At 46.0% G+C, this 16,301-nt stretch overlaps 2 protein-coding genes across 5 annotated transcripts; both read left to right on the top strand.

The window, feature by feature from the left end:
* Positions 1-20: 20 nt before the first annotated feature.
* Positions 21-5,030, top strand: LOC147176488 (stathmin-4-like). 2 transcript variants are annotated; one of them, XR_015094412.1, is made up of 6 exons: positions 21-446; positions 925-991; positions 1,080-1,187; positions 3,829-4,025; positions 4,101-4,664; positions 4,739-5,030. XR_015094412.1 is itself a non-coding variant. In XM_086071826.1 (6 exons), the coding sequence occupies exons 2-6, from the start codon at positions 979-981 to the stop codon at positions 4,745-4,747; spliced, it is 423 nt and encodes a 140-aa protein (XP_085927952.1). In that variant the 5' UTR covers positions 21-446; positions 925-978; the 3' UTR covers positions 4,748-5,030. The 2 variants fall into 2 exon arrangements, 1 of the variants encoding a protein (XP_085927952.1); XM_086071826.1 differs by having other exon boundaries at positions 4,101-4,196.
* A 1,119-nt stretch (positions 5,031-6,149) lies between these two features.
* Positions 6,150-15,986, top strand: LOC147176487 (cyclic AMP-dependent transcription factor ATF-1-like). Of its 3 annotated transcripts, XM_086071559.1 has the most exons (6): positions 6,150-6,341; positions 6,421-6,473; positions 11,105-11,258; positions 12,264-12,410; positions 13,870-13,966; positions 14,806-15,986. In XM_086071559.1, exons 3-6 carry the CDS (start codon positions 11,156-11,158, stop codon positions 14,948-14,950), a joined length of 492 nt encoding a protein of 163 aa, XP_085927685.1. In that variant the 5' UTR covers positions 6,150-6,341; positions 6,421-6,473; positions 11,105-11,155; the 3' UTR covers positions 14,951-15,986. The 3 variants fall into 3 exon arrangements, with proteins under 3 accessions (XP_085927685.1, XP_085927684.1, XP_085927683.1); XM_086071558.1 differs by lacking the exon at positions 6,421-6,473; XM_086071557.1 differs by lacking the exons at positions 6,150-6,341; positions 6,421-6,473 and adding an exon at positions 8,356-8,509.
* Positions 15,987-16,301: the final 315 nt, after the last annotated feature.

Below are 16,301 nucleotides of genomic sequence, written 5' to 3'. Positions count from 1 at the left end.
TTACATTTGGCGGAGCAGCCGAAGGGCAATTCCCTCCCTCGGTGGAAAAATGCACGAGTCCGGTCCGCTTGTACCGTAGTTGATTGGAAGGCAGCGACTGACCTCCACACAACCCAAAAGAAGACAAAGTCAAGGGTCACGTGCTCCCCGCAGGCCTGATTGGCTCCTCGTGACATCATCACTTTTGACGTGGACTTTTTTCTTTTTTTTAAACGCGCCTAACGAATGACATCATTTTGCGGAAGTCGCTCCAGTGCATGATGGTCGCTGCAGCGTGCTCAAGAGAAGCTGACCAATGAGAGGCCGGCATTCCTGCCAGCCAATGGGGTGGCTCCCAAATGATGTCATGCAGCAGCTGCTGTGGTCCTGATGCTGCGGAGGCGCTCATCATCATCATCATCATCATCATCGTCAGCTTTTTCCTCTTCACGCTCAAGTCACAGCCGGTGAGTGATTCTTTCTTCTGCTACATTATGATGATGATGATGATGATGATGATGATGATTCCTCGCCATAATTTGTGCTGTTTTATCAGTTTAGCTGTCTGTTGGCAATTTGCTGACGATGTCGTTGACGAACTGGGTTAGGAAAAAACATCAATGGCTCAGACGCATTCGCAGCTAGAAAAAAAGTCCAATCTTGGCAACAAGGATGACGAATGAACCTGAAAAGAATACGTCATTTTTCTTTAAAAAAATAAAATAAAAATAAAAATAAAGCAGAGAGAAAATGCACATTGAATCTGTTTGAGAACTTCAAGAAGGTAAAAAAGTGGTTTGGGATTTTTTTTCTCCAAACGCACAGACAAAGTTGTTGTTTGAATGACCTCCAGTTTCCATGAGAGGATTTGGTCCGTTTTGTATTTGTTCCGTGCAAATGAACTGTTAGTAAGAAGTGGAATTTCCATCCTGTCCCCGACTTTAGTCTTGCCAGGCAGACGTCAGAATTCCCTTTTGACGATTTCCTCTGGACAACATCATGACGTTCGCAGGTGCGTTTCGGTTCCAGCCGCAATTGTTCACTTGCACTTGCTTTGCGCCCTTTCTCATCTTTTCTTTGGCCTTTTGGCAATTTTGCAGTTCACAGAGAGAAGTTGCGAGGGCTCCCCCTGCTGTCGTTCCTGTGCTCCTGCATCGTGCAAAAAGCCTCGGACGACGTCACCGCTGCCGCCAGCGCCAAGAAGGAAGGTCAGCGCAAAGTTCGGCTCAGCTTGAAGCTCGCGTTCTCAAATTCAGGGGTGGGCAAACTCGCTCCTGTAGGCTTTGGACGGCTCCCTTCTCCAACACAGATGATGCATATGATGGGCAAGCGCTGCCCGATAACGATCCTCACCTGTGTTGGAGGAGGGAGACGTCGGAAACCCGAGTTTGCGCACCCCTGCTCCAATTGAGCGTCACGTGACAACTTGACTGCGAAGACAAGCGCACCAAAACGCTGCACATTTCAAACGGAAGCCACTAAAAACAGCGCCTTCTCCTTTCTTTACCACAATTTTCAAACTACTAAGTCCCGTCGGCGTCATCTTGACGGCTTGAGCGTTGGCAAATGACGCCATCGCCTAAAGTGATCATTATGATGTCATCGCCTACAGTGATCATTATGATGTCATCGCCTAAAGTGATTATTATGACGTCATCGCCTAATGTGATTTTTACTCTGAGTAACGATCAAACAATATTTATTGAACAATTAACAACAATAGTGGGAGGAAAAGTCTGGCTCGATGTCAATAGGCCAAATGTTAAACAATTGTTCTCCATTCTTCTCGTTTGAGCTTCCTTTAAAGTCAACGAGCAATCTGCAAAAGTCAAGGAGATGATGTCGTTGGCACGTAAGCGAAAGCATCCACCCCGGACGTGACGGGTTCGAATCCACATGGCGATCGCAAATCCCTTTGGCGGCTCGGCACAGCATCTGAAGGTCGCTTTGCTCGACGCGACTCCTGCTCGTGCTTCAAGTCAGCCAACGTCATCAGCGAAAGGCGTAGCAGCCAATTAGAGGCGGAGTTGCGCATGTCATCCGTGAGTAGAAAAGAAACGAGGGAACGGACGGTAGTGGTGCGCGATACTGTACATGTTGGTATCGATCGGATGCCAAATAAATATAAGGCCACATATTGATATAGATACTTTTCGAAAATGACGGTGTATATATATCTATATATATATATATATAATTTTTTTTAAATTAAGGTAGCTGTATCATCGAATTGCTTAATCACAATCAATTTTCAACCTTCAAATGTTTTTGTTGTTTCCTTTTTATTTTAAACAAAGGACAAAATTAGGACAAGTTTGTTGATAAATAGAAAAAACGTGATCAATATTTCCCCCCCCAGAAACATTACAACTAGCGATGTACCGAAATGAAATGTTTTGTCCGAAAATGAAAAATGCTTGGCCGAAAACCAAAACGCCGGAAAAAATTATGCCAATTTTTATTATCGTTGCATTTATTATAATTAATTAAAGTTATAATATTATTATAAAATATGAAAAATGCTTGGCCGAAAACCAAAACGCCGGAAAAGAGGAGAGCCGGACACTCGCCCCCGCTGTTTAATTCAAACAGCAGCGTTTGTTTGTTTTTGCTTGCGTCACCACAACATCCTTTTCCTTTCATTTCCATTTTCCTTTCATTTCCATTTCCATTTCTATTTCTATTCCCGGAACCGGAACCGGGAGGGACGGGAGCAAGTCTGCCTGTGCCTGCTATCCCAATCGTGCCTGTTATCTGTTTGAACCAACCGCAGCAGTGCAGAAAAGAGCCAAACTGAAACCAAACTACGAGATCCATATTATAGTGGCAGTATCGATTCGATACTGCCACTATGATATCGTATTGATATTTGGATGGATCCGCCCGTCACTAACGGCCGGTAAGCATCAGGACGATTTACAAGCGAGTATACGCAAACGTGAGTGCAAAACAAGTTTGGACCACACGCACACACAGCAGCCAATATTTGTCGCCACTTCCGGCGTAGCGGGCAGCACGGATCCTCGTGGCCCTGCAGGCACTCGTCAATATTTGGATGCCACCTCCCGCTTTTGACTTTTCTCTTCCATCAAAGCCCTCGCTCAAAAGGACTCCAAATATTCTGCTTTTAACTGCTTTTAACTGCTAATTTGCTCCCAAAAACGTAGAAATACATTCTCTTTTTTTATATTTCAAGTGTCCCAAAGACGTATTTATAGGTTTTTGGTTGTATGCTAGAGCATACAGAAGGTTTTGATGCAGCCTTTCGACTATAAGAGTATAAGAGATCAACCAGGGCCATGTTGCAAAAAAAGCTCTTTTGCCCACTGTTTGAAACCATTTGTGAATGATGATGAAACTTAGCTCTATTCTAATGCTAATTGCTGCAAAACGGAAACAGATAGAAATATCCTTTTTTTTTCTGATGAAAGAAGAAACTCGAATCTTTTGGTCTGTTTCATGTTTTGATAACAATAGAGCACAATATTCTGTGGGCCTTGCAAAACCATTCAAATTCTAGCAAACCAGCCGGGAGCGAAGGGGGTTGCTTCAGTCAAAATGTCTGCCAGTCAATGAGTTAATGTCCACACAATAAAATGGCAGCATGGGAATAATAAACAAAAGGCCGGGAACATGCATAACGTCCGTCGAGTAGCGAGTGGCGAGTGGCGGAAATGCGCAAAGCTGTCGGCAGAAAGGAAAAGTTGCAGATGATATGAAATGATCAAGGGCAACTTTTCTCCTCCTTGGGTGGAGCTGACGAATGATGATGATGTGAAGATGTTGACCTGCAGCAGCAGATGCCAATCAATCAACCAATCAACCAATCAACGTCCTTTTGTGCCACAGGGACGGTGGATCTAAAGTTGGGCGCCATCCGCCACCTGGAGGTGACGGAGGCGGGCGAGCGCGCCAGCGGTCGCACCTTCCAGGTCATCCTCAGGCCGCCCACTTTCCACGACGGGCCCCAGCCCAAGGAGGCCACGCCCTCTCGTCCCAAAGTGTCTGCAGACGAGATGCCAAAGCAAGCGGAGCGCAAGAGAAAAGTCCGTTCAAGCGTTTTGACGGGTTTTCTGCCCATTGGACGCCATATTAACGTGCGTGTTTCATTCTGCTGTCAGGAGGCGGAGCTTGTCAGCCATTTGGCCGGGAGAAAGGAAGATGAGCGGCAGCTTGTCAGCAAAGACGTCAGCGAAGATGTCAAACCCTTGCCGGAGGTCAGCTCCATTTTGCTTTCTTCAAAATGGCGTCCTCAGCTTGTAAAATGGTGACGCTCGCTTCTGCGATCACAAAGAATGGAAGCGTGCAAGTCTTTTTCTTGCTTTTCCTCCGACTTTCCACTATCTCGTTTTGTGCGCCCGTGTTGAAGTGCCTTCCTTGCTCGTTTTATTATAGCAAGTGATTAAAAAAATAGATCTATATATTTTTTTTTTAATCACGTTTGCAAGTGATTTTGCTTGCTTTGATTTTTCTTCCTGTCTGGTTGCGAGGCCTTTCGTTGTGAATCATTTAGCGTGTTTTTTTTCTGTAATAAACCCCTTTTTTGATCCGCCTCCTGGTACACACTTGTGGGATCAAAGCGAGCGGTACCCGGAACACAACAGCAGCTTTGACTTTATTTTCCATTCCATCTGATTTTGCTGTCCAAATGTCAAGTTTGTCCACGAGCTGCTGCGTGTTGAAATGTGAGCATTCTTTTTTTTTTTTTTTTTTTTTTTTTTTTTAATGTGAGCATTCTGACGTTTGCTCCACTTGGCAGGTGTCCTGACGGCGCACCTGAGGCCAAAAGCGGCGCAATGTGCCGAGGGGGCGTCTTGGAGGTCTTCACGTGACAAAGAGGTCAACCTGCCCAAGGAGAACACGCACGTTCGCACGTACGCACGGACGCAGCCACGGACGCACGCACGCACGCACGCACGCACGTACGCACGTACGACGGCCTGCCCGGTTGCTGTGCTTTGTGCGGCGGTGGCGCTCGCCGGCCAGCGGGCCAGTTTTGCCAGTTTTGTCACATTGTTGTGACGCCGCCTGCTGACAACAGACTGACTGACTGGAGCTTCCTTTTCCTTTCAAATAAAAACTTGAACGGATCATTTGTGCAATTCCCTTTTTTGCTGCCCCCTGCTGTCCATGTTTCCCAATGACAGCCCATGCATGGATGACTTGTCTTTCATCTCATATATATATATATATATATATATATACATAATATATATATATATATATATATACATAATATATATATATATATATATACATGAATCTCGCGGTATTTGTGAGTTGACAAACTCCGGAGAATACAACTCACTGCTCCCGCTGATACGTTTAAAGGTCGGACCAATCAGGCGTTGTTTAATGTGGGACGAAACCAATAAGCGCCGATGGGGGGTGGGGGGGGGGGGGGGCAAACAAACTTAACAGACACGGCAAGGAATTCTGTTCTGGCAGAACTACTCACCGTTTCCTTGTTCGGCGCTTCGTGCATTTTTATCTGGCAAGGATCCATCCATTTTCTTAACCGCTTAGTCCTCACAAGGATCGCTGGAGCCTATCCCAGCTGGCTTCGGGCAGTCGGCGGGGTACACGCTGAACTGCTTGGTAATGATCGAGTAGCCTCATTATTGTTGCTCATTGTTGGCGAAGTGCAAAGCGATCCATGATCCGCATGCAGTGTTGCGCAATAATAAGCGCATGCATGCAGTGTTGCGCAATAACAAGCGCATGCATGCGGTCGCAAGGCGTGCCAAATGACATAAAAGGCGACACATGAAGTTCGTCGACGAGTTGCGCCACTTTTGGGCTCGCCGAATGACATGCAAGCCATCGTGATGGTGTTTGCAAAGAATACAAGTTGACACGCGACACTGACACGGACTGGAAGCGTCGGAATCGGGACCGACACGTTGCGGTGTGCGTAAAACAACAACAGTTGGTGTCAGAAGAAGGAAAACGTCTTGCGAGCGAAGTTTGGTGCGCACGCGAATGAACTGCTTGGCTTGCATCAGCCAATCGAACCCAAGTATTCTTGATTGAAAACAAAATGTGGAACCTTTGCATCACGTTTTGCTCTTTCCAACCACTTTCGCAATGCTGTGTGGAATATATGTAAAGGTTGCTTTTCGGACCGGTTTTTTTTGGGGGGGGGGGGGGGGGTTCTGGGACCTCTGGGACCTGGGGAAGGCTTTAAAGGCGAGGAAGGAGTGGCGCCCGTGAGCTCGCACATTGATTGCCGCAGGTGCGCACGAGGCCGCACTGTCACAGACACGAGGACGTCAAACCTTTTGCACAAGTCAATCGAGACTTCGCAGCATTTGACATTTGTCGAGTAAACTGCTCCAAGTGGCGGGAAATCCGCCAGCATGGTAATTATTTCATCGAATTCGTTGTGATAAGTTGATCACCTGTTGATATCGCCCACATACAATTTGGCTTCTGTTTGAGTCTGAAGGCACTTTGGAAGCAGGTCCTACTCGGGAGGGATTATTGTCCAAAAGGTACAACTTGCTTTACGTAAATGACTATTTATATGAGAATTGTATTTAATTACACAATGCAACACATAATGTTTGTCTTTGTAGGAGTGACCAATCACGAGTTTTGTGTCGCTGTGTTTTCCCTATAGAATTATTTTATGGGCCTTTTATTCATTTCCTCGTTTTAGCAAATTAGAACTGACTTATTTCTGGGAAGGTTTTATCGGTCAAAGTGCAATTTGGTCGTGGGCGGCATCGAGTCTGACGCTGGGAGGAAATTCTTATTCTTGTTTGCTGTGTGAATCTTTTTAAGAATTGTTTGCCGTGAAGACTGTTCTTGGTCTATTGAGTTTCTTTTTTTAATCGATGCTGCTTCATTGCTTTTCACTCTCGCCCGTTCCTTTCCTTGGCATTTTTTTTTCTGTAATAAAGAGTCCTGTATTTTCTACGTGATCCTCACGTTCTGGTTCTTCGGAACGAAACTTGTGTTTTGGCGTGTTGAAATCAAGTACGATTACTCAGCAGTGGTTGTCTTATTTTTAAGCACTCCGTATAATTTGTTGTATTTTCTAAGGATCTACTGGATGCGACTTTTTTCTCCTTTTGCATGGACGGGTTTGAATGAAGGACTTGCGTGACTCGTAATCCTTTCGAGCGTCAAGATTTCAATCAGGAGGCCAACGACGAAGTGGACTGACGCGCTTGACGTCGACGCTTCACAGTTGCACGCAGGTTTTTTTACATAACAAATTCCCATGTTAATTTTAATACACACTTGCCAAATAAAGCTTAAATTATACATATTTATTAATCTAATAAAGCCAATTCATTTGAAATGCATAATCCTCAGGTTTATGTATAGTATTAATAAAGTGTAATTACTCTAAATGAATAATGAGAGTATTTAAAATGCATAAAGTGTATTGTTTGAGTTGCATAATAATCAGGTTTATGTATAGTATTAATAAAGTGTAATTACTCTAAATGAATAATGAGAGTATTTAAAATGCATCAAGTGTATTGTTTGAATTGCATAATAATAATCAGGTTTATGTATAGTATTAATAAAGTGTAATTACTCTAAATGAATAATGAGAGTATTTAAAATGCATCAAGTGTATTGTTTGAATTGCATAATAATCAGGTTTATGTATAGTATTAATAAAGTGTAATTACTCTAAATGAATAATGAGAGTATTTAAAATGCATAACGTGTATTGTTTGAATTGCATAATAATAATCAGGCTCCCTCGACACGATCGATCGAATATGAGTCGCTGTATGTAAAACACGTCCTTTTTTTAATTGTATTTTTCTAGTTTGTGAAAATGATCCTAAAAAGGAGCAACGTGTAAATGTCTGACGGCGCTTGTCATCTGGTCGGGTCGCCTGGAATTTCTCCCCAGATGTTCCGTGCTCGTGCGTATGCATGTGAAACATTTGAAATGTTGCAGGACAGCAAGAAGTGTGAATGTTGTGCCAACATTTCTGTTTTGAACTTTTTCCAGGACTGCCACGAGGACAAACAAGCACGTGCGTCTTGATGAATTGTGTCCAATTATTATTATTATTATTATTAGGGTGAATGGGTTCGTCCTCCGGACATGTCCTTAATTGGTAATGAATTGGGCGTGCGTGGGACCTGGCACGTGTCTTTTGCGTCATACAAGTCTTGCGTCAAATGCTTAAGGCACGTGTTTGATCTTGCAGTCCTTCAACAATCTCCTTTGTTGGCACTTTGTGGCAAACACATGACAGGAAAGACTCACATACAAGCACGCAAATGTTTTCATCTTGTGTGTGTGTGTGTGTGCTTTTTGGGAACCCGATTTCGCGGAAACTCGACTTGACGCATGAATGGAGTGACGTCAAACAAAGTGTCCCTGTAAGGTCAATTGAGGTGTAATAAGAAAATGAGCATTGAAGAGCTTTGGTGACATAAGATTTGACGCAATAAACAAGCCGGCTTGAAAGGAAGACCGGATTGGCCTTGCTGACTTTTGACGCAAGCACGGCAAAAGGCGCATGTGATCCGGCAAACCCTTTCAGCGATGGATGTGAGTAGACACCTGCACTACATCGAACCGCCATCGAACCACCCACCGCAAATCACACGCCACGTTTCTTTTTTTTCTTTTTCTCCCCAAATTCAATTTGAGCATGTGGGACGCTTACACGACCGGAAAAGCTGATACTTTTGCATTCCAGCGTTCTTGTTTTTCTTCTTTGTTATTTCAGAATTGAAGCAAACCGGCATTTTTGCATAGATAGGTTGCACAAAGTCGACCAGAAAGAAATAATTGCATTTTTAAAAATGATATTTATTATAAATGGAATAATTCGGTTTTTTTGCTTGCAGAAAACGAAAGAGCACGGAACATATTGTCATGTTTTTTTTTTTTTTACTCTAATACAGTTGACCGAAGCACGTTTCAACAGTGCTACGCTAATAATGATAAATTACTAATGATAATGTAGAAATAAATAAACCAAATAATAATCTTCATGTTAATCTTTAATAGCTTCATGCCTATTGTGGATTATTTATTTGCCTTCTCCAAATGTTCGTGCGAAAGACTGCATGCTTCACGCGTCCTGATACTCGATATTAAAAGAGGTTGTTTTGCTATATATGGATTAGAAAATACGATTATTTATTTGGACAGAGAAAGTATGAACAACATTGGTTATGAAGAGAGCAACATCATTGGACATCATTTCCATTTTCAAAAGGGAAAAGTCGAATGAGAGCTCAACTTCATTAATACCTTATTCATACTCATTAAAAATAAATGCATCATTTGTGGCCGGGCTCGGTCACGTGCTCGAGCAGCTCCAACAATGCCACCGTAAAGCACAATATTGGGACCCTGGTCAAAGGCACCGGTCCAAATCTGGCTTTCAAGATCATTCAATTCAATGTATTGAATTCATTTGAAAAAGAAAGTCAATATAAAGCAATATTGAAATTCAAAGTAAAGTCAAAGAAATGAAAAGGGACAGAAAGGAGTCGAATTTGTTTTGTCTGCTCCTGCATAAAAAGCACATGCAGCAAAACAACAGCCAAAGTGAGCTCAGTTGAATTTTCCGATCACATGAACCCAAAATCAAGTGCTTAAGTCAAGTTTTGAATGGAATCAGTCGGCGCAAAAAGTTTGTCCCGCTTCTGATGCTCTTTTCCTTTGAGCTTTCCTATTGAATCCCTTTTGGGAGGCACAAGCGCCACCATGTGGCCACAACAAGGCATCGCAGCCAGAGAAAGAAAGTCAAGCAAAAAGTCATCTGGCTCCAACACGTGCGCTTGCGGAGGACTTCCGTTTCCGAACGCAACTCAGCCAGCACTTGACCCACTTGCCGTTTCCGAACGCAACTCAGCCAGCACTTTTTTCCGAACGCAACTCAGCCAGAACTTGACCCACTTGACCTCGTGCCACACACTTCCAATTTCACCATTCAAGTGTCAATTTAATCACACAAAAAACAACCGCAAACTTTGTCCCTGCTTATGGTTCGGATTTCTTGCGAGTGAACTATTTTGTTGTGAAGTCATCGTGCAGGCAGTCACTGACTGGACTGTTTTCGTTTGGAGGAACTTTGAGGATCATCTGCCGTCCAATATTTGCCCTTTTGGAAATGATTTTTCAATGACACAAACTTTGGAGGCAATCAGTGGAATGCACGTGGACGTGTTTCAACGCAGCTCGGCTATTTAGTCTTGTTTGAAGTTTGAAGGTCCGGATTGGCTGGCCACCGGTCGAGGGTGGGCCCCGCCTACTGGCCCAAGCCAGCTGGGATAGGCTCCAGCCATCCGAAAATGGATGGATGGAGTTTGAGGGCTGGCATCTGCAGACTGGATGTTTTTGCCCCCCCCCCCCCCCCCCAAAAAAAAGTCTTGTTGCTTCGGAGACGGCTTTCATGCATGACCTGCAAGCTTTGGAAGCCCGGGCAGCACATTTCCCTCAGTGTTGATGCTTGTTTGGGTCTGGCATGCAGCAATGCTCAAGGTTCCTTTGTACACAGGCAAAGAAGAAGCACATGTCACCTGGGTTCGATATCTCAAACATCATGACTTGTGGCTTAGATTTGAGCTCAACATTTCAGTCCCAAATCTGGATCCTTTTGATCCTGAAAAATAGCATTCAATGGATCCCACCTCGGGCGGGGCAGGATACAACTGATCCCATGTGTCACTTTAGCATCCTCGCTCATCGATCGATACAAGCATCTCTTGCATTTCGCGTGGTGTAAAGAGATATTCGGAATAAATGTGTGTTTTGTTACTTTGCATTTTTGTTGTTGTTGAGCTCCTGCAAGCCGGCCTCGCCTCCCTGAATTCTGATCCAATCCAGCAAAGTTTTGAAAGAGAAACTTGGATTAGGAAATGTGGATCGGTTGAATGTGAATTGAAATATTTGTAATCCAGAAGATCGTCAAGACGCATTTCAGCATATTCAGCTCGTGACAGCAAGTGACTTTTTCTTTTTTTCTTTTCATGCTGTGCCACGTGTACAAATGACAAGAACAAAAAGAAACGACGCGCAGGCCCACTCGATCCCGGGACACCCAAGACCTCTCTCACCGTGGACGCCTTTGCGAGTGAAATGTTTGCTTTTCTCTGACCGCGTTGTCCGTTTGTTTTGTTTTGTTTCCAGCCTCCTCAATCTCACACTTTAAACACGGAGGGGACGCAGACGCTGACGGCCATGACCACAATCAACCCGCAGACGCTCGCGCCCGAGTCCAACGCCTTTGGCTACTATCAAAACATGTGGAACCACCCAAATAACTATTTCCCTTCCATACAAGGTAAATGCCACCATCGCTTTCAGTCCGATCCTGTGACACACACGCGCACGCGCACGCACACACTATAACAACATAAGCAAGTTTTCCAAAGTGAGACCAAAAACGCGATGTGGGAAAACTGAGCATGTGTGCGCTGGAGACGAGCCAGCGGCGGCGCGCACGTAACGATATCACGTAACGATATCACGTAACGATATCACGTAACGATATCACGTAACGATATCACGTAACGATATCACGTAACGATATCACGTAACGGTATCACGTAACGATATCACGTAACGGTATCACGTAACGGTATCACGTAACGGTATCACGTAACGGTATCACGTAACGGTATCACGTAACGGTATCACGTAACGGTATCACGTAACGGTATCACGTAACGGTATCACGTAACGGTATCACGTAACGGTATCACTTAACGATATCACGTAACGATATCACGTAACGATATCACGTAACGATATCACGTAACGATATCACGTAACGATATCACGTAACGATCTCAGCTGGGACGCGACAATGGCGATGGAGTCTCCTCCCTCCCCAAGACTGACTTGTAAGATTGAGCGACGGGCATCCAAAGTGGCCGAAAGAAAATGTCGGCGGTGTCGACGTGACTGGCTAACTGTTAGCTTGTGCGCTAATTGCATTGCGCTTCCAAAGGAGGCCAGCGACTGGCGAGACTTTGAATTTGTTGTGTTAAAAGCCAAGGTGGCTCGCTTGCTTGCTAATCCCGGCAAAGTGCCGGCAAAGTGCCGGCAGCCGCGTGACGTGTTTGCGCCGGCACCTTTTTAGCAAAATCCCTCATAAGGCAAGCCCACATGACAGGACAAGCGCTTGTTGCTTTGGACCATGGCTGACTTGAACCCGTGACGGTGACGTGTTTTCCACAGGTTTGAGCATTTTTCCGCGTGGGTCGCTATCTGGCTGGGCTGCATTTGCATAATGTCAAATGGAATATTGTGTGAGAAAATGACCGACTTTTCTTTCATTTCCAAGGAGGTCCTTTCTGTTATCAGAATGAGGGAGCGCAGACGGTGGCAACAATGGCTATGCCAAGTACGCAACCCACACAATCGCTGCCCATTCCATACTGCACAGAGCGGCAGGATAGCCTGCAGATGCAATTTGCTCAACCGCTTGCAGGTACAACAAATACTGAATTACACAAACAAACAAACAAACCTTCAGTCACTAAATGAGGGCATAGTGTTGCAACGGGACTCGGCTCGTGACCTTCGCATAAAGTCCGAGCCGTCGTGCTCGTGGTGTGGAAGGTGGCGGAGCTTGCTGGTTGACTGGCTGGCTCCAAATGCCAGCAAGCACAAGGCCAGACCAACAAAAAACCTTCCGACTCGGAATCTGCAATCCCGCCCCGCCCGCGCGCCCTTGATTAGCAAACGCCGCTCGCTCGCTCGCTGGGATGGGCTGCAGGTCACCGCTTGCGTGACACTCATGAGGACAAGTGCTTAGTAAATGTGCTTTTACCAAATGCAATCGTGGACAAACTGGAGCTGCACTTAAAATAAGACAAACAAAATAAAAAGCATGAAAAACAGGAGCTGTGCTTAGATTTATGCTTTTCAATTGGGCTACATTTTATGTCAACCGCAAGACCAGCTAAGCCAATGGAATTGCTCAAATGAAAAGAAGTTGAAAATGGAGCTTTTCCAAAAAGTAGCTCCTCCCCCGTTGTCATTCCTTCCATCCCCATTTGGCGGCTGGGCCTTCCTTCACGAGGGAGGCCCGAGGGTGCGCGGCTCGTTGGCGCAGTCCCGCCGTTGAACCGCCGTTGAACCGCCGTTGAAATGTCCGTCGCGCTTGTGGACGAGGCTTGATTGCAACTCCTGTTGAGTCGGCGTACGTCACCTCGGGAGGTGTTGAACATCAACGGGGTACCGCGACATATACGTCGGCACGCTTTATTCATGAGTCTAGCGAGGGGGCTCAAAACAGGATTGGCATCCGTAGGAGCGCGCACGCCATATCGACATAGAAAGGTGAAAGGTGAAAGGTGAAAGGCTCACTTCGCCGGCGTTCAACTGCTCTTTTTTCGTTCCGCACAAGTTCACCCATCGTTCACATTTATCCCTCTGAATTGTTGGCTTCGTGAAACGAATAAAGAACACATCCTTCATATGTGGGCGGTCGGAGTGTCTGGAGTCGTTCATGCAAGTTCCATAACCGCCGCGTTTACTCGCCGTGGTTGTTTTTTCTCGGAAATAAACAAGTGCGAAGCTCGCACGGCTGGTCAACGAGCCGGCTTGCGTTTGACCTTCCGCTTCAGCTGCTGAAGTCACGTGACCCTGCGGTCTAAAAATAGCATTCGTGCGCTACCCCATTGGCCCGCTTGGAAGGACTGCAGGAAGGGGGCGGGGCGACCACACTTGCGCTCGCCGCAGATTTCGCTTGCCCAAGACGACGGCTTTGACTCGCTCGAGGCTTTTGACTTCGGCCCAACTTCGACTTGATCGCATCTCAGCTAAGAACGAAAGTCGTCCTTTCACCGACTTTGAAGGAGAAACGTTAACTTTGCCGTATGAAAAAGTGTCCTTGTTTGTTGTGGCTGCAACTTGTGAATGCGTCTCGTGTGCTGATCCGGCAGGTGACATGACAGCCACGCAGCTCCAGTACGCCAATTCCATCCTCCCGCAGGGCAGCGGTCCGCGGAACCAGTCGGAACGCAGCTTGATGAAAAACAGGTAGATGAAAGTGCAAAGCTTCAACCAAAGGAAAGTTCAGATGAAAGTTCAAATGTATTTGTGTCCCCGTGGGCAATTATTGCGGGCAACTGCAGTTCCCCGCCGGCTGCCATACGTTTGGCCGGTTGCAAATTTGCGCTGTGCTCCATTTCGGCCTCGACACGCCAACCCTAACCCACGCTGGCGGAAGTCCAAAGACGCCGCATGTCCATCGTGAAAGGATTTTTTCTTCTACGCCTGCGTGACGATCCTCCTCCAAACCATCGGCGGCGGCGCTAAGCCACTATTTGTCATTGTTCAATAAAGGCAAGCAGAAATGTGTTCCCGTGGCGGGATCTCAAAATGTCCAAAAACAAGCGTCCGCAACATTCTTCCCACGTGAAGCAGGCGTCAGGCTCTTTACGGCGTACGGCGTCATTTCCAATTCAATCGCTACGTCTCGCCATCAATGCGCCTTCATCACTCGTCATCGTCAGCCCCGTTCGTGCTCGTGTCATACGACGGCGCGCTCTCTTCAAGCAAAGTCATCAATTCAACGTCCCTTCTTCCAACGACGTCCGCGTGCAAAACGTGCAAAATTGCCAAGGCTTACTGTCGATCTGCATACGTCGCGTCCTGTTCTTGTCCCATTCGCTCGCTCACAGCCAATCGGAGCGGTCACACGTCGCAATCAAACGTTGTATCCGCCTGCCGACGTCGAGCCTCAAAATGTTATCCCGACGGCGCGTACGCCTTCCGACGTGGCGCCATTGCAAAGCGGCCAAAATGACAACCACGAGTGGCAAATGTGCGTTGAAGCGGCCGAGCCAAACGCTGAAGTGTCTTTTGTGCGTTTGCAGGGAAGCCGCGCGGGAATACCGCCGGAGGAGGAAGGCCTACGTGCAAGGCCTGGAGGAGCGCGTGGCGAAGCTTGAAAATCAGAATAAGGCTCTGAAGGAAGAGCTGAAAACCTGGAAGGAAATGTGCCATCACAACGGCCCTTGACGAGCCGCCTGGCGAACGGCTGGCGAACGGCCGCATCGCGTGGACTGCAAAATGTCATGGAATTCATTTCACTTTGAAAATGCTGCGATGGGAGGACTCGGAGGACGGAAGGTGACCTTCGGGACACGTTGTGTGGACACGTTGTGTGGACACGTTGTGGAGCAAGCGGGCGCCGGAATCTCGCCGGAGATGATTTGGGACGGGTCCCGCAAGGAGGAAGCCGAGTTGGGAAAACAAAAAAAACTTCTTTCAATATGCGTGACCGCCTGTTCTTTTGTCACAAACTCCCATTTTTGACCATAATAGAAACTTTGCAAATTCGAACGCATTGTGCTGGCTCACATTTGCACCAAACTGACGTGTATCCATTTGTATATTTGCATATATTTATATAAGCCGAATCTGGTGGGATCAGTTGATATTTTGCATTTTCTTGCAAAATGAATCGCTGAATGATGACGTGATTGATTGGATCCAAAAAGCAAACCCAATCTTGTTGACTCAGTGATGTTCTGCGTTAATGAGCCAAACTTGGATCAGCATCAATGCATTCATTTCTATTCTATGCCACGTTTGGCTTTTAGTGTGCGCGCTCTCTCTCTCTCTCTCTCTCTCTCTCTCTCTCGCTCTCTCTCTCTCTCTCTCGCTCTCTCGCTCTCCCCTATACGGTATATATTTATATTTTGAAAATGTTTTGATCACTTGCTGATGCAATGTTATTGGTTGAGCAAAGATGGCGTTTTTTGGGCTCTCCTGAAAAGATGCTTTTGGAGGTACAATGTTTTGAGCCGACACCAGTGATATGTTTATGTATATTTGTATGTGTGTAATATCGATTTCCGGCGTTTGGCCCAAAACCTCAAACAAGTGACAACCTTGCTGATGACTGCTGCATACTTGGGCCTGCTACACACACTTCAAAGCTATTTGATCTGCTTTTGTCCCACGTTTCCCTTTTGCTTCGTTACGTTTTCAAATAAGAATATTTCCCCCTCTCCCCATGAAGAAATAAAAAATGTGACCAGACTGCCTCAAACCTTGCCAGCAAGCTGAATTCTCCCGGTATTTGTTCACAGAATCCGTCTTTTACTGCTCCCTCGCATCCGTTTGGACCAATCAGGCATTTGTTGTGTTCAGTTTTGTAGGAGTTGGGCTTTTGTTTTATTTTGGTGAGTTTGTTTGTCTCGTGTTTGTCCGATTACATCCACCTGTGTGTCTTTCCCCTTCCAGTGTGTTTGACCAATCAGTGCCCTCACCCTGTTGTGTTTAGGGTTAGGTTTATGAACAGGATTCCTCCTTCCGCCGAGGCGGTAGGAGGGAGGAGGGAGGAGGGAGGTGCACTGTCCACCCC

Source organism: Leptonotus elevatus, chromosome 3, assembly GCF_054856555.1.
Source record: "Leptonotus elevatus isolate MCC_2025b chromosome 3, RoL_Lele_1.0, whole genome shotgun sequence".
In the NCBI taxonomy this organism is placed as follows: domain Eukaryota; kingdom Metazoa; phylum Chordata; class Actinopteri; order Syngnathiformes; family Syngnathidae; genus Leptonotus; species Leptonotus elevatus.
Note: the sequence above shows the minus strand (reverse complement) of the source record. Positions and strands in the feature narration are given on the sequence as shown.